This window comes from Rhinatrema bivittatum, chromosome 5, assembly GCF_901001135.1.
Source record: "Rhinatrema bivittatum chromosome 5, aRhiBiv1.1, whole genome shotgun sequence".
NCBI lineage: Eukaryota > Metazoa > Chordata > Amphibia > Gymnophiona > Rhinatrematidae > Rhinatrema > Rhinatrema bivittatum.
Genome location: NC_042619.1, coordinates 341,055,666 through 341,074,567, shown reverse-complemented (window position 1 = coordinate 341,074,567; position 18,902 = coordinate 341,055,666). Strand labels below are relative to the sequence as shown.

The following is an 18,902-nucleotide window of genomic DNA, read 5'->3' as shown; positions in this document are numbered from 1 at the left end:
TGATGCCAAAGTCGGTACCATTGATGCCATGGACGCCATTGGTGCCCGCGTCGATCCAATCGATACCGTCGATGCCCGTGGCCATGCTGTCGATGCCCGTGGCATCCCTTCAGTGCCTGCCTCCATACATCAATGCCCTCGACGCCCACATTGTTTCCATCGGTGTCTTCGACATTCCCATCGATGCGGTCATCGACTCCGTCGATGCCGGTATCATATTCCGATGCCAACGATGTTTTTTCAATTATTCGATGCCACATCATTCCCATAGATACCTACGCCAATGCCGTCAGTGCTTCCGTCACTGTCATCATTGCTCTGGCCGAGTCATCGACGTTTTTTCATATATATTTTTGACGATACCCTCGAGGCCATTTCGGCCGCCATCGACATCGTCAATACCAACATAGCACCGCCACGTAATGCCCTCGCCTGAACACAGTGCTCCATTTTTTGGGTTCTTATTAAAGCCCCGTATTAGCCTACGGCACTACATAGTGCCAGGAGCAGTGCAGGCATGCTGACAGTCCGTCATCAGTCATCATCCAAGACAGCGAGGGGATCCATCTTCGCGCTGGGGAAAGACCGGGCCGAGCATCGTGGCATGCATCATCACTGACACTGTGACCGTCCGCCACCGACTTCATCCAGCACATTGGTGTTATCCTTCTCGATGCTGGACAATGCTCGGGCCGAGCAACATCACCACTGCCATCGACACTGTTCCGCACAGTATTGGCAGTCCTTGGTGCTCCAGAAACACCAGAACGAGTTCTGAAGAATTCTGCACTGGCGTCACGAGACATCGAGCCGCTGTGACAAGGGCAGGGTTCACGAGCTGTTACTTGGCTCCCCTGTTCCCAAGGCGTGCCCCGCCGAGATTGGTGGGGAATTGTGGCCCTCCACAAAAAACTACCGTGGTAGCACCAGCCACGCTCAGCCTGTCTCCTCTATACCTGCGCCACCATACCAGGCATCAGAGTTGAGATGGGCATCTACTCCCTCGATGACTCCTGAAATCCATGGAGCCAGCAATCTTCACCGGCTCGTTCTTCGGCGATCCACGTCAGATGGTAAATACCCGCTTCTGCGGCATTCCCATTGAGATGTGTTCTCTAATTCGAGCCACATGGTTCAAAAAGTTCTAGGTCATGTACATTCCAAGAACCGTATTAGTGTCACATATCACTATGCCAGCTATGTCACCCGCAATACCAAGAGAACCTCTCTATCATTTCTTTGGGATTGCACCAGGACATCCCCCCCTTTTTCAGCAATGAGGCTCTGTACTGATTAATGCTCTGGATTCTGGTTCCGAGATCCAGCAAATACTGCCTCAAGTGCAAGTCCACCTCGAAGGCTGACGACAAGTCTTGATGTCTCCTTGTACAGCACACAGAAATGCGGGTAAGGCTTTACCGCTCACGCTCTTGTGGGAGGTTACATGATATCCAGATTACATCAGCCCCTCCAGTTGGACACCTCCTGGTCTCCCCACTGGCCGGATATCAGAGCGACCACCCCACTTTGTACCAAAGTTCCTGGTACACTCCCCCAGACGCTACAAAGCGCAGAGGGGGGAGTGGGGGTTGGGGAGTTAATTACACTATTTTTTCTTTCAACAGAAAGTAGTTACTCTCCACCCATCCTGGACCTCAGAAATACCAACTTTCTTCAGAAGGCATGGGTAAAATGGTTTATCCCAGGACAAGCAGGATGCTAGTCCTCACATATGGGTGACGTCACTGACTGAGCCCTGAAGCGGGAAGCTTTCTGTCAAAGTTTCTAGAAACTTTTGACTGGCCCTGTGAGGCCACTGAGCATGCCCAGCATGCTATGATATTCTCTGCCACAGGTGTCTCTCTTCAGTCTTCGTCTTTCTGCGCCACAGTTAACATCGCGGGATAGGAGCCATTGAGAATCTTCTCAATACTTTCTGACTGAAAAGTCAAATAATCAGATATTCTCTCTCACATTGTCTCTCAAGGGGTTTTCTTCTTCACCGGCTGATGAGTACCTCGGTCTCAAATTAATTTTCTCACAAAAAAGTTTTTCTCATAATTTTTCCGTTCTCTGCCTCGACGGCCGTCGATCACATTATGGCTACCGGTTTTAAAAAAATGTCCGGTATGCGCATGGAAAATGTCCCTCACTGATCCGCACCTCGAGTGCGTTTTATGTCTCGGCGAAAATCATGACGTAAAAAGTTGTCCGCAATGTGCCGAAATGACGCCGAAAACAAGAAAATCTAGACTGGAAAAAATGGAACATTTATTCCATCTCCAGTTAATGCCATCGCTTTCCATTTCTTCGAAGTCGTCTCCGGCCGGAGCGAAGCAGAGGCTATTGCTTAAAAATCCATCGGGGGGACCATCGGGGGGAATCACTCCTCGTCCTCGTCCACATCGACGAAATCCGTCGACCCGGAGAAAGAAAAACATAAGCATCGACATCGAAGGTCGTCGACGTCTGAATCTACGTCCCAGGATCCGTCGACAGCAAAGCAGCCACGCACAGAGGAAACCTCGGTGTCTGGGCATCCTCCTCCGATCTCGACACCTGAACCCCCCTGCAGGGCCCTGCAGCGGGTTCCAACGCCTCAGCCTTCGCCACCGCTTACAACTGCCCTAATACCATCAGTTGTAACGCCGGAATTGTCTGATATCATCAGACAAGCGATTTCACAGGCTTTGAGGGAACAGTTAATTCCGACGGGCTCGTCGATGTCGATGCTCCAAGCATCGATGCCTGCAACTTTGCCGATGCCGGTGGGACCACCGATGCCGGTGTCCACCATTACGCCGAGGACACTGGAGGAATCAACGTCGACACCAAGAATTTTAACCACGTTGACATCGACGTCCATATATGCGCAGCTACCATCGACTTCTTCGATATCGATGCCCATGTTGCCGCCTCCATCAAGTACAAGGCCACTCTTGACGTCGATGTCGAGACAACCATCAGCGCCATCGAGAACAACAACAATAGATGATGAGGATGTTCAGGACTTGCCATCCTTACGCCGTCTACTTCAAAAATACCAGGATGTCATTCACACCAAACCTGCAGAACATGTGTTTTCATCTAATCCAACTGATGACCCACTACCAGGTCCATCAGGGCTCCATCTGCCTCATAAAACCACATCAAAACAACTTTATGGGCAGGAAGAAGATGATTCCTGGGATAGTCAGGATACAGACTCCTCCTCTGAGGACTTTGTCTGATCCCTCACCTCCAGAACCAAGAAAGAAGTCCCCACCTGAAGACCTCTCTTTCTCGAACTTCATACAGGATATGGCAGACACCATCCCATTTAAATTAGAAACTGAGCAAGACTCAAGGCAACACACTTTAGAAGTGCTGCAGTTTGTGGATCCACCCAAACAAGTTTTGGCTATACCAATACACGAGGTGCTTTTAGACTTACAACATCGTATCTGGGAGCATCCATCCACAGTGTCTGCTGTCAATAAAAGAGTAGACTATTCTTACTTGGTACAATGAACTCCAGGGTACCAAAAGGCACAACTACCACATCAATCTGTGGTAGTTGAATCTGCCCCAGAAAAATTCAAAAAGAATCCGGCCTCATTCCTCCACCCCACCTGGCAAAGATCATCGCTTCCTTGATTCTTTGGGAAGGAAGATCTACCAATCTTCAATGCTAAATTCCAGAATCTCTGCATACCAGCTGTACATGACACAGTATCAGAGAAATTTATGGAAGCAGATGGAGGAATTCACCAACTCACTACCTGAACAGCTTCAAGAACCTGCACAAGCCATAATACATAAAGGCTTGGAAGCAGGAAAACATGAGGTACGAGCGGCCTATGACAGTTTCTATACTGCCTCCAGAGCTGCAGCTGTGGGCATTGCTGCATGAAGATATGCATGGCTCAAGGCTTCTGACCTCAGGCCTGAGGTACAGGAAAAACTGGTTGATCTTCCATGCAAGGGAGACAACCTATTTGGTGAAAAAGTTCAGGAGGCAGTCCAACAACTGAAGGATCACACAGAGACTTTACGTCAATTGTCCCACATGCCTCAAGATCCTTCCACGCAGCCTCCTCGCCGACTTCCTCGCAGGGAAACAAGGAAGCCTTATTATAAGCCACGTAGATACTACTCCCAAACATCTCAGGGTAGATCTACCAGACCTCAACAGCAACGCACCCAAGCTAGACAACCAAGGACACCTCGTACTCAACCCCCACCTCAGACAGGCCCTGCTACTGGTTTTGAGATACTGCCCAGAGAGCAAGCCACTCCTTTAAACCCTCACACACAAATCCCAGTGGGTGGAAGAGTGTCCCATTTTTACACACTCTGGCAGACAATAACAACAGACCAATGGGTGCTCTCTATAGTAGCACAAGGTTACAAACTCAATTTCCTGTCAATTCCACCAGAATTTCCACCGACAGCCTTTCCACAACAAGAATCTCAACTAATTCATCTACAAGCAGAATTATCCACCCTTCTGAAAATCAGGGCAATACAGTTAGTACCCCAATCTCAGAAGGGGAGAGGATTCTACTCCCGTTACTTCCTCATTCCAAAGAAAACAGGAGGCCTACGCCCCATCCTAGACCTCAGAAATCTCAACAAATTTCTAAAGAAAGAAAAGTTCAGGATGGTTTCTCTAGGCACCATGCTTCCACTTCTTCAAAAAGGAGATTGGCTTTGTTCTCTGGATCTTCAGGATGCTTATACTTACATCCCAATATACCCTCCTCATCGCAAGTACCTGCGCTTCATAGTAGGTCATCAGCACTTCCAATACAGGGTCCTTCCTTTCGGACTCGCCTCTGCTCCCAGAATGTTCACAAAGTGTCTAGCAGTCATTGCAGCACATCTACGCAAACAAGGTGCTCATGTATTCCTATACCTAGACGACTGGTCAGTCTCTACAAGGAGCTCTCGATTCCCTCAATCAAACAATTGCAACACTGCATTCGGTGGGATTCCTGATCAATTATCAAAAATCTCATCTAACACCAGTACAACTGCTTCTATTCATAGGAGCAGAATTGAACACCAACCTGGCATTAGCTTTTCTTACCAGATCCGAGCCGAGATTACCGAGCAGAAGAAACAATCTCACTACTAGCAAGGTGGCTCAGATCACAAACACATGTAACAGCTCACCAGTTTTTAACTTTGCTAGGCCACATGGCCTCTACAGTTCACGTCACACCCTTGGCACGTCTAGCCATGAGAATAACACAATGGACTTTAAGATCACAATGGATCCAAGCCATTCAACCATTACATACTCAGATTCAAGTAACCCACCAACTACATTCTTGTCTGCTATGGTGGATAAACAAGGACAATTTGCGCAAGGGCCCACCCTTTCAACCACCAGTTCCACAAATAACTGTAACTACAGATGCATCCACCTTGGGTTGGGGAGCTCATATAGACAATCTCCAAACACAAGGAACCTGGACAAAGCTCGAAGAAACATTTCAAATCAATTTTCTGGAACTTCGAGCTATACGTTATGCTCTACATGCCTTCAAGGACTGCCTTACAAACAAGACTGTTCTAATCCAAACAGACAATACAGTAGCCATGTGGTACATCAACAAACAAGGAGGGACAGGTTCGTACCTCCTTTGTCAAGAGGCAGCTCAGATATGGGGTTGGGCCTTGAACAACTCCATGTTTCTTAAGGCCACTTATCTGGCAGGCATTCACAATGTAGTGGCGGACAGACTCAGTCGTCAGTTCCAACCACACGAATGGTCCCTGGATCCCACAGTAGTGACCAGGATATTTCAACGTTGGAGACGGCCAACAATAGACCTCTTTGCATCACATCTGAATCACAAAGTGGACAACTACTGTTTCCTATACAACCTGAACAACAGGCCAGCCAAGGATGCATTTGCTCGCCCTTGGAACTCAGGCCTACTCTATGCGTATCCTCCAATACCGCTCATAACCAAAACACTAGTGAAGCTACAACAGGACAAGGGGACCATGATACTCATAGCCCCCATATTGGCCTCGACAAGTGTGGTTTCCCACACTTCTAGACCTCTCAGTCAGGGATCCCATTCGCCTGGGAATAGCTCCCACTCTCATAACTCAGGATCAGGGTCGGTTGCGCCATCCCAACCTCCAATCCCTATCACTGACGGCTTGGATGTTGAAAGCTTGATCTTACAACCACTCAATCTTTCATCCAATATATCCCAAGTGCTTATAGCTTCACGTAAACCTTCCACACGGAAAAACTATGCTTCCAAATGGAAGAGGTTCACTTTGTGGTGCACTCTAAACAACATAAATCCTTTCACTTGCACTACAAATTCTTTACTAGACTACTTGTACCATCTTTCAGAATCTGGTCTCCAGACTTCTTCTGTAAGAGTACATTTAAGTGCAATTTCAGCTTACCATAATCAGGTAGCAGATGCACCTATCTCTACACAACCTCTTGTCAGATTTATGAGAGGTTTAACTCACCTCAAACCACCAATTAGACACCCAGTCACACAATGGGATCTAAATTTGGTTTTATCTAGACTCATGCGTTCTCCTTTTGAACCCATAGATTCCAGTGATCTAAAATTTCTTACATGGAAAACTATCTTCCTCATAGCTATTACATCAGCTAGAAGGGTTAGTGAGTTACAAGCACTTGTCACATATGAACCTTACACAAAGTTCTTACATGACAGAGTGGTTCTCCGTACTCATCCACAATTCCTCCCTAAGATAGTAACGGAATTCCACTTAAACCTATCTATAGTTTTACCCACATTCTTTCCAAGGTCTCATTCTCACCAAGGAGAACGGGCTTTACATACCTTGGATTGCAAATGTGCATTGTCCTTTTTACTTAAACCGCACTGCAGTTCCACAGACAATCCAATCAACTCTTTGTTCCTATGACCCAAACAAACCTGGTAAAGTCAGTGGTGTGTAAACATACTCTATCAGTTGGCTAGCACATTGCCATACAATTTTGTTATGAAACAAGCAGGCCTTCCTCTCCAAGGGCGAGCAGTGCCAATACTTGACATATGTAAAGCAGCACCATGGAGTTCGCTTCATACTTTTGCAGCCCATTACTGCTTAGACAAGCAAGGAAGACAAGATTCAAACTATGGACAATCTGTTTTAAAGAACTTGTTTCCAGTTTAAACCCAACTCCTTCTACATCCATTCTGCTGTGATCTTCGGCTGACTCATTTCCATAAACAAGACAGCAAGTTTGCTTCACTACCAATGACTCAGCCTCTAGCTTGCTAATCACCCATATGTGAGGACTAGCATCCTGCTTTGTCCTGGGATAAGCAAAATTGCTTACCTTGTAATAGGTGTTATCCCAGGACAGCAGGATGTAGTCCTCCACAGAACCCACCTGCTACCCCGCGGAGTTGGGCCTCATATGCTTTTATTATTTATTTTTGCTAATTGCATTTGCTATATACGAGACTGAAGAGAGACACCTGTGGCAGAGAATATCATAGCATGCTGGGCATGCTCAGTGGCCTCACAGGGCCAGTCAAAAGTTTCTAGAAACTTTGACAGAAAGCTTCCCGCTTCAGGGCTCCGTCAGTGACGAAACCCATATGTGAGGACTACATCCTGCTGTCCTGGGATAACACCTATTACAAGGTAAGCAATTTTGCTATCTCTCGTCACCATGCTTCCATATCGCAGTAAGTACATTACCTCTAATCTTTCTATGTGCTTCATGGTGAGTCAACAATATTACAATCCCAAGCTCTGCCGGTTGCACCAGCTTCGGCAACTGGGATATTTCATTGAATCACTATCTGTGACTGCTGTTTCTCTGCGGAGTGCAACATCATTCACGCTTTTCCTTGCATGGACAGCTGCATAACCACAGTCAGTCCACGCAAGGAGATCTAACTTCTTCATGACTCACTATACATTTACTAACTGGGATTACTGTCACTGCCATAAATCCCTTATACAACACTTCTGGACACCACAGTAATAATGACCTTCCTGTCCAGCATACGCACAGACATTCTAATAAATTCTTACATGTCCGTGCGTGCATTTTCCATAACCTCAGCCTCTCAATTCTTCATTGTCAGGCCATGTGTTTTTTTCACTATGCACTTTCCTCATAGATCCAAAACTTGCTATGGGTTAGATTCAGTGAAATTCCATTATCAGTGGGTCTAAGCTGTTCAACCGCTTTTGTCCCTCATCCATATTGCAGATCTAGAACCAAAACATAGTCTGGTCCTGCTGCGTGCTCACAATTTTTCAGGGTTGTAAAGTTTGACCTAAAAGCTTCTCAACCCAATATGCGTCTACTCCACTCCAGGCACAATTTCACATGAACTTCCTGGAGCTTGTAGCCATGAATTATACCCTTATGCCTTCCAATACTGCAACAAATATTTGTGCATACAGACAGACAGCATAGGGACAATGTGCTTTCCAACACACAAGCACGCACAACCTCTTAGCTGCTCTGCAAGGAAGCTGCGCGCCTTGGCCCTTGCTCACTCCATCCATCCTCGGGCCACTTATGTAAGAGATTTACTGAATGCACTAGCAGACCTTCTCCATCTAGGTTTCCATCCTCTTGAATGGTCTCGGACGACATGTGTAGCGTGAAAAATCTTCTAACGCTGAAGTCAACCGAACTTGCCCTCTGTATCTGAATCGAACCTTACGGTGCACAGATTCTACTCCCTACACATGTTACCAATGCGTTCCCATAGACGCCTTTTTTCCATCAAGGGCCTCTTAAATGTGTCTCTCTCATAGCCAGCACTCTTCTAATGTTGAACTGGGACGGGGTTCACTGTTCCTCAGACCTACGTCCTGGCTGAAACCAGTATGCTTCCCATACTTCTCAATCTATCACACCAGTAACCAATTCGCTTCTCACAAATCAGTCTCAAATCGTAAACTCACTGATGTTCTCAGGTACTGGTAATGTCACAAAACCTTCCACACATAAATCCTACCATTCAAAATGGCATGATTTACCAACATGACGCATACAAAAGGGTATTTCCCTTTTTCTACACCACTCTTTCTCTTGCTCCCTTGGATTCTGCTCCCCAGACATCCTCCACATAGGTACACCTCTGTTCTAATTGGTTGTATCGTTTGTGAGTGGGGATACCCGATTAATGGTAAACCCCTTCTGAGTCAGCTTACCATGGATTATCCACTGATCAAGCCGCCTCTGTTTTCACTAGTCACGGAATGGAACCTATATCTTATCCTTAAGTCTCATATGTTCTCCGATCGAGCCCTTTCAATTCCTCTCATTTCACAGTTTGGCATGGGAAATTCTTCCCTCATAAATGTCATTTCTGCCAACAGGGTCAGTGAGTTACACACCTTGTTACATACTCATCCGACCCTCAGTTCCTCTGTGACAGAGTGGTTTTACGTATTCAACTTCATATCTTTCTTAAGGTAGATGTTGCATCTCACCTTACTCAGAATATACTCTGCCTATTTTTCCCAACACCTCTCTCTCACCAAAGCGAGAGGGTTTTTCCACTTCTTGGACAGTAATAGTGCACTTGCATTCTATCTAGATCGCACTACATTCCAGAGGAATTCCAGCTAACTCTTTCCTTCTGTGGCAAGAGTCAAGCTGCGAGTTCCAGTGGGCGGGCAAACCTATTCCTCCTAATTGACGGTCTGTATCTCTTTTCCTACCAACAAGCAGGCATTTCACTACAACACTGTGTTTAACCACACACTGTTGCGTCTGTCCCAGCCTTAATAGCTTCCCCTTGGCCGCTGCTGCTTGTACATATTTATCAGGCTGCAACCTGGAGTTCTCTCCATACCTTCGCAGCCCATTATTGCTTAGATACGACTAGCCGGCATGCTCCATGTTTGGCCAGTCCGTCTATTCTTATTCTTTTCGGTTTAACTACCCAACATCCTTCCACCAACCCGTTAAGGGTTTCAGGATGCCCTCCGTCCCAAATTCCGCCCCCGTCATTGTGCCTCTCGCGCGTCTTGGGTGCATTTGGTGCACTCTCGGGCATCCTCAGCTCGGTACTCACCCATATGTGAGGACTACCATCCTGCTTGTCCTGTGAGAAAGCAAGTGATTCTTACCTGTAACAGGTATTCTCACAGGACAGCAGGATGTTAGTCCTCATGAAACCCACCCACCACCCCGCAGAGTTGGGTCTGTATTCGTTTTTACTTTTATTTTAGTTTCGCTTGCGCTTTTAGCTATAAGACAAGACTGCGGGAGACACCTGTGGCTCACAGGGATAATTGCAGGCTGAGCATGTTCGGTGCACTCAGTGTGCCAGTGTTAGTCAAAGCTTTGTAGAAACTTTGACAGAAAAGTTTTCCATACAGGGCTGCATCCTGTGATGTCACCCATATGTGAGGACTACATCCTGCTGTCCTGTGAGAACACCTGTTACAGGTAACCAACACTTACTTTCTTCAAGCAGGTGTATGCACTACTACTCCTGTATAGTATTTAAGAAATTAAAAAAATATATATTGTTAGTTATAAGGTACCGCCTTTTCAGTTTAAAATTGAATATTGGCAAGCAGTAGAAAACCTAGAAAATGTACTTTTAATTTTCTTTGTCGGTTTTCTAAGTTTGATCCATTTGATGCAATAGTAGTCTTGGTTATTTGAAAACTTTGTAAGGTAATGTGGAAAGTTGCTTAAAACTAATACATTTAGAATATACTTTTTGACACCGATTCATATATTGGACTTTCATTCTATTAAATCTTAGAAAGTAGGATTGAGGTTGAGTACTACTTGGAAAGGGTATATCCAAGGAATACTAGATTTTGCAGGAAGTGGTATTGATGAAGTCTTCCATCTTCAGTTAGTACTAAACCAGTGTTCTAGTGTGGTGCTTAGAGTGCCTTGTTAAGATATTAAATCATAGTCTTGCCTACTTTGTAAATATAGATACTGTTGCCCATTTATTTCTGTAACAGTAAGGGCAAGATTAGTGTTAAGGCTAAATTTCAACCAAAATTGCCCATTTTGAACTGCCCTGTAGAAAGAACCAAATAAGACTTGAAAATAATCTCTGTTCTTTTCTATTGTATGCATCCTGTATTGATCTGCAATGAAGCACTATAGAAATGAAGTAGTTTTTGCATGCTTGATACATTTCAATGCATTTTGGCTTTTTTCCCTAGAAATGTCCAAGCTGCTTGATTAATTCATCTCATAACTACAAATGTAGCAGATGTGCTGCCAGATATCAAGTACATACATAATTTGAATTGCTGTTATATTTTGTCTTGATTAAATATGAATTCAGAAATGGCTACTTTTTCTATTGACAGGATAAATGGCAACCTCTTATCAGTACAGTCACAGGTGTTCATAGATATAAATGGCTAAAGCAAAATGTTCAAGGATTATATCCTCAGTCTGTACTCCTTAACAGCATTGTTGAATTTGCACTGAAAGAAGAACCAGTGGATGTTGAAAAAATGAGAAAATGCTTGCTAAAACAGGTAAAGAAAAATAAAAAGGAAACTTTATTTTGACATAATTAAAAGGATGCTGCTTAAAGAAAAATTATGAGCAGAAATGTAATATGGCAAATGAAAAATATTCACAAACTGAAACTCTTTCTAGCAAATAAGATTGCCTTAACAACTTCTGTGGAGACAGAGTTCAGTAGAACCAGTATACCCGAATGGAAGTTAAACTATATAGTTTGATACAACGTAGTTGTTTTATGGCTTTATATTTTACACTAGCTATACCCGGCCACGCGTTGCAGTGGCAGAGCCAGGTTAAGTGGAAAAGAAAGAAAAGAGAATGGAGATAACCGCCCCCTGCCCCCCCCCCCCCCAAACATGGACGCAAAGAACATCCCCCCGCCCCCCTGTGGGCCCGCCGATACCTGTCAAAAATGGTAGTCGGTGGAGCGGGCGTTCGTTCCGGCATGGAAGTTTTAGCGCCGGGCCCTTGGCAGCCAGCACTGAAACTGTCTCCGACGGCTGTTAGAACTTACTCTGTCAGTAGGGTGGAGCAATGGGAGCGGTCATCTCGCTCAGATAGTAAGGGCGAAGGTGCGCCGGTTGCCAGTCCAGAAAATGGCGTCGAAGGGCCCTCGCCCTTACTATGTCACATGGGCTACTGCCGCCATTGGCGTTCCCGAGTGTCCTAGTAAGGGACAGAGCCGTCTGCGCCATTTTGATTGCTGGCAGCCGATGGCCGTAGGGTATGCGATGTGTCACGGAGCGGTGTTGCCCCCCCCCCCCCCCCGCTGGAGCAGCCCAAACTATTCTGCCATTTTGCGTGCATTCTGAGGGTGTAGTCAGTAAGTGGAAAAGTCATGGGTGTGAGGAGGGTGTTTTTGTGTGAGTTCGTAGGGTGTGGGAATAACAAACATGTGGCATGTGAGTGGCCTCCTGATGTAGCATGCTGGAATTTTGTGGGTTTTTGTGTGTTTTGGGAGGGTGTGTGAAGTAAGTACAATTGGCATGTGTGCGGGGGTGTGTGAGGAGGGTGGATTTGTGTCTGGTCGGAGGGTGTGTGAATCCCAAACATTGGTCACGTGTGTGTGGGGTGTGAGCGTTTGTGCAAGGTGTAAGACCTTGCGCTTACATCCAGCAGATGTCGATGTTTTGTGGAACCAAATTTTAAAACTTTTTTACCAGCCCCCGGTGTGACATATATATAACGTAAGTGTAGAACAACCTTGCCGTATGTGAGGTGAAGCTTGTGTCCAAATTTGAAAGCAATCGGTTCACGCGTTGCTGTGGCTGAGCCTGGTTAAGTTGAAAAAACAGAACAGAGCAGTAAAGGTTACAGTTTGTGTGTTGTTTTTTTTTTGTACCCCAAATGAACAGCACCAGCAAAGAATAGTTTAAATATGCAAGCACACCTTCCTGCCCCCCCCCTCCCCACCCGGCGAAATAGAGTAACCTACGCTACAGCCCCCCTCTCGGGGGCTGTGTAGCGTAGGTACTGTACTGTATAGGCGCTACAGCGCCTATACAGTATATTGGGTGCGCTGGTACCTGTCATTTCAACTGACATTTGAAATAACAGGTACCAGGAAGTGGATGGTTCCCCCCTCCCCCCCCCCCCTTCCTGAAGCAAGGCACAGGCGAAAATTAAAACAAAAGTGTAAAAAACAAAAGTGTAAAAAAAGTTAACTTACTGGTGGGAGCCGGTGGGCGCCCGGTGGGCGCGCGTTCGAGGCGGGAGTGAGTTCATCGAGGCGGTAGCTGGCGGGCTGTCATCAAGGCGGGAGCCGGCGGGCGGGGGATTGTCGTCAGCCCTCTCCCCTCCTCCCGAAGCAAGGCGCAAAAGCAGCCTTGCTCCGGGAGGAGGGGAGACAGGACTGGCAGTGTGAAGCGACCAAGCGACTTACTTTTTTTTGCAGTGTAAAGCGAAAAAAAAGTAGCAAGAGCGAGGGGAGAGAGGACGGGCAATCCTACGCTCGGGATGGCCAGTCCCTCTCCCCTCCTCCCGAGGCAAGGTGCGAAAAGCAGCCTTGCTCCGGGAGGAGGGGAGAGAGGACTGGCAGTGTGAAGTGACCAAGCGACTTACTTTTTTTTTGCAGCCCTCCGGAGGAGACGGCCATCAGCAGAAACGGATCGCTGCTCCCGGCGAAGATGGACGCCTGCACGGGGGAAAGCGACCCCTGTGCGTGCAATTGGCCGCTCAAGACGTGACGTCACAACGTTTGGCGTCACGGCATGTAACGTCACGTCTTGAGCGGCCAATTGCACACAGAGGGCCGCTTTCCCCCATGCAGGCGTCCGTCTTCGCCGGGAGGCAGGGGAGGGGAGCCGCGATCCGTTTCTGCTGATGGCCGTCTCCTCCGGAGGGCTGCAAAAAAAAGTAAGTCGCTTGGTCACTTCACACTGCCAGTCCTCTCTCCCCTCCTCCCGGAGCAAGGCTGCTTTTCGCGCCTTGCCTCGGGAGGAGGGGTGAGGGACTGGCCATCCCGAGCGTAGGATTGCTCGTCCTCTCTCCCCTCTCTCTCTTGCATCTTTTTTTTTTTTTCAATTTTTTTTGCTTTTGTTGCTTCGGGAGGAGGGGAGAGGACTGGGGCTGCCCCGGAGACCAGCACCCATGGACGCGGCCAGGGCAGGAGAGCGGGGGCTGGGGGAAAGTTTGCCGCCTACCCTTACCCCTGCCTCTAACGCAGGGGTAGGGGTAGGCGGTAAGTTAGCAGGTTAAACGCGCGGCAAAACGGCAGGGTAAAAAAGGGATAGTCGGTGCGCGCGTTACTGGATGGTAGGGAATAGCTAATTCGATCGTTTGCATGCAATATACATGCCGCGTGCGGAAGGGGTTGCCCGGGGATTTTAGGACGCGGTAGGAGTAGGTTAAAGGGGATAGTATATCGCAGGAAGGGCTAACGCGGCCGGAAAGTGAGTAGAACGTGAGTTAGGAGCGGGGTAAACGCGGCCGCACTTTACTGGATCGATCTGCTTGTCACATGGTGTACCGACGTCATTGTTGTCTCCGTATAGCATAGTAAGGGCAAGGTCCGCCGGCGCCATTTTTGTTGCTGGCATCCGACGGCCCTACTGAATGCGATGTGTCCCGGACCGTTCCTGTGGTGCCGGCGGAGAAGCACGGACTTGTTTCAGGTGTAGTGTGATCGGAGTGCAGTGCGTGGGTGGGTGGAAGAGGGTACTTTAATTTAAAATCGGAGGGTGTGTGAAATGCATGGCTTCCCAATGTAGCAGCCAGGAATTCGTGTTTTGGTGTGTTTTGGGAGGGTGGGTGAAGTAAGTGACATTGGCAGGCGTGTGGGTGGGATGTGTGGTGTGATGAGTGTGGATTTCTGTGTGTTATGAGGGAGTGTGAATGAAAGACAATAGCCCTGTGTGGGGGTGGGGTGTGAGTGTGTGTGAACGGTGTAAGAGGTTGCGCTTGCGCTGACGGCCACCAGATGTCACTGTTTTGTGTAAGCAATTTTTAAACTTGTATTACCTGTCACAGGTGTGACCTATATGTAATATAAGTGTATAAGATCCTTCCCGTATGGGAAGTGAATGTTGTGTGCAAATTTGAACGCATTCGGTTAAGCGGTTGGCGAGATTAGCGACGACGTACAAACTATTTAACATTTATTTATATAGATATGTGTTTATCAAGTAGGAAGGTGAATTTCAGAGAAATTTGTTTTGCAAAGTAAAAGGGGGTATTATAACTAGTAAGACAGAGGGAGTGTAATTTTATAAATGTGTGTGGTAGGTAATGTTTGTACATATGCAGACTTTACCCCAAGTGTTCTAGGTGAACTTGTGTGCAAAATTTTGCTTTGAAAATGCATATGCCCAAGTACGCACACAAACCCACCCACACAAAGTTACACCTGCTTTATTGAGGGCATATCTTGTTTGGGTGAGCTTATGTGCAAACAGCCTAATGTTCAAAGGCCAGCGCACATTAAAACTGGGAGATATGCACGCACATTGTGCACATTTTGAAAGGGCCGCAGCCTCATGCGTATCTCCCGGTATGCACCGAAGACTGGCTTTACAAAAAAGGGCCGTGAAGGGGTCTAGGTGGGGGCGGGGCGCTGTCCTGCTGAAGCGCGCACTGTTATCGGACCAGCACACGCGACCTGCTGTTGCGCGGTAGAGTGGGTAAGTATGCAAACAAAAAAAAAAGTTAGAGGGGTATTAGGGGTCAGGGCGGATAGAGGAAAAGGGTAGGTAGGAGGTTTACGAAGTTCCCTCCCAGTTCGCTCCTCTGTTTTACCCATTTTAATGCCTTTGTTTAATTTTTATTTTTATATGCTTTTACAATTACATGATATCCATACCATGCAACAGAAATTCATCAAATTACGTAAGACTTAACAAGAAGAAGAACATAATCCAGTTTATAATTTTATACATTAGAACATTTAAGACACTAACAAGAGAACCTAGTAGGCAAAACTACAGAAAATATTACTTAACGTAATCCAGCAAGCATAATAGACCAGTTCTTAATATGTTTCTGTGTTTTTAACTTGAGTCCCATTTCTTAAATGGAATGATGTGAGATGATCTTACTGAGTTTAATTCTAAGAAAATAAATAAGATGATCAGGATCAACAAAGATAAACCTTTTCCCCTAATAGCTTCCCCCCCCCCCCCCCCCTCCATAAGATTTTGTAAATCACTTTTGGGCATTAGAGTGATAAGGTGAGTAATAAGGCTCTAAAATAAACTCAGCAATCATTATAATCTTCCCCACCAAGAGCAATCTTGTAACACACATAATTGGACAATTCACAAATTTACTACTCACCATAGAAAAATAATATTCAAATTCTATGTCATATCAGTAACTGCAACACAAACTCCATCTATTATCAGATTGTGAAACAATAAAACATTTGCTAAATTAGATTAAGAACCTATAGAGTAATCCTGCTATATCAGAACATTACTACCAACAAACCAATAATCTTACCCATGAAAAAGCATAACATTAAGCTGACCACAGTGCCCAACCTGTGGTTGGCGGCTGTTTACCTCCATCTAGGCCTGGCCCTGGGATGAGGTCTCCTACAGCCCCCGACTCTGCCTCTGCCACAGCCTCCTCTGTGAATGCACTCAGCTTTCATTCTTAAAGTGCCCAGGGTGGGAAATAGCCCCATAGCACCCATGGATGAGATTACAATGCCGGGGTATTAAAGGACTGCCAGAGCCATGATTTTTCACCTCACTAACAGATCCTCCTGCTTTTTCAGTGTTGCTACTTGCTCCTGCCTCATTCCTGTATTGCCTGCCATGCTCCTATCTCCTCCAGTTCCTGCTTGTCTTCCCTCCTTGCATTATCTCTGCCCTTCCTCTCTCCTGATTTGTTCCAGTTCCCTGCCTTGCTTCTGTCCTTTCTTGTCCTTGTCTCTGTCCTTCTCTCCCTCTTGAAATGTTCTTTTGTTGCCTGAACATTCGCCTAAATGCAAACTTTACTTGATTGCCTCTTTCCTTGATCTTTGTTTGGATACTGGCTCTGCCTGATCGTTGCCAACCTCAACCCTTGTCTGTATTTTGACACCTCTGACCACTGCCTGCCTTGAATCTTGGACTGCTTTTCTGCTGTGAGAATTTGCCTAAGTCCTCTGGCCTCAGAACCCAAGGGCTTAACCTGCAGGGGAAGAAGCTGGTATAGGTCCTAGCCTGCACATGACTGCCTGCTTTTGACTTGGTTCCAGCCATGTCTAGATGCTGGGCAGTACCAACTGCGCCATAACCCAAGGACACTCACTCTGTGTCAGATTGCTGATGCCATGAATTCAGCATACTTGCCCTTGCCCCAGGCCACTTATGGACTAGTTGTCATGGTGCTGTAGCAGCAAGACCAACCGATGCAGATTCCCGATTTGCCTGCAGGCCCACGTCCCACTGATGGCCTCGCCAGTACTGCCTCTTCCAGTGACTGTTGACATGCTGGTTTCCGTTCCACATCTAGCAACCCTGCCCAGGTACAGTGGTGACCATAAGGCATGCTGCAGCTTCATTAACCAGTGCTTGGTACATTTTGAGCTGCAAGCAGCCTGTTTCCCTAACGGTCATACCAGGGTGACATTTATCCTATCACTACCTTATGGACCAACCCTGAACTGGGCCTCTTCCATGTGGGAGAGGAATGAACCCCTAATGGGGAAGCTGGAGGAGTTCTTAAACCAGTTCTTCATGGTTTTTGATGAGCCTGGACATATCTCGTCCATGGACCTGCGTCACATTCAGCAGGTAGTAAAACTAAGTGAATACGCCATCTGGATCAAGAGCCTCACATCCAAATTTCAGTGAAACCAAGCAAGCCTGGTGGCTATCTTCTGGCAGGGGCTTACTGACTATGTTAAAAATTTGGCTGGGAGGGACGCACCTACTGGCTTGGACAAACTCGTTGCTCTCTGTATCAAAATCAACTTAAGGTTCCAGGAACGAACCTGGGAGAAGGATGCCTATCGTAGACATCTGAAACTGCCCTTCGATTTCAGGGATTGCTTTTGACTTCTCGCTGAGAGTCCATGCCACCCCCAGCCATGGAGGAATCTCAGAAGAGCCAAACTCTCTAAGGAAGAAAAGCAGAGATGCAAATGCCTCAACCACTGTCTGTACTGCTCTGGATCAGGGCACTATGCCATGCTGTGCCCAGAGAAGTCGGGAAACTTCCGAGCCTAGGGCTGGTCGGGGAGGCAGCCCTAGGTTGTTCTTGTCTGTCTCACTTCCTGCAAATGCTGGTTCCAATCTTACTGAAAGCTGATACCCTGAAGATCTCCACCGAGACATTTTTGGATTCTGGAGCAGCCAGGAACTTTACTGAAGAAGGCCTGATGCACAAATATAACCTTCCAGTTGTCCCTGTGGTTCCTTCTGTCATGATCTCCTGGATATGGGGAACCACTACCTATCAGATTAGAGATGGAAACTGAGCCTTTGACTCTGTAGACAGCAGCCTTTCAAGTGGAATGAAATTTCCTTTTTTGTTGTGCCTATATCAATGAATCCCATTATTTTGGGACTGCCTTGGCTCAAGAAGCATAATCCTAGGGTCGACTAGACATTGACTGAGATCACTCACTGGGGGCCTCTGCTTCCAGAAGTGCCTGCAAAAAATGTTGCTACTGCTGACATTCACCCTGATTACACTGCTAGTGCTGCCTGGACTTCAACAAGAATATCTCAACATCTTTAGTTTAAAAAAAAACAAAAGCAAGCAGAGATGCTACCAACTCCATAGGGCTTACAACTGTCTCCTCCAGCTCCTTCCTTGCAAGGTACCTTCTCATGGCTGAGTCTACCCTGTCTCTGTCCCAGAGACACAGGCCATGTCTAACTATATAAAGGAGAACCAGAAATGTGGGTTCATTTGACCGTCCACAACCCTGAGATTTTTCTTTGTGGGAAAAAAGTTTGGGTCCCTATGACCATTCATTGACTATCGTGTT

At 46.7% G+C, this 18,902-nt stretch overlaps 1 protein-coding gene across 1 annotated transcript in view; it reads left to right on the top strand.

Annotated features, from left to right (window-relative positions):
• Window positions 1-18,902, top strand: part of LOC115092958 (E3 ubiquitin-protein ligase HERC2-like) — a 2,733,734-nt gene that overhangs the window by 822,809 nt on the left and 1,892,023 nt on the right. The window contains 1 exon segment of the mRNA XM_029604466.1: window positions 11,317-11,490. Coding sequence (XP_029460326.1) covers window positions 11,317-11,490 — 174 coding nt within the window.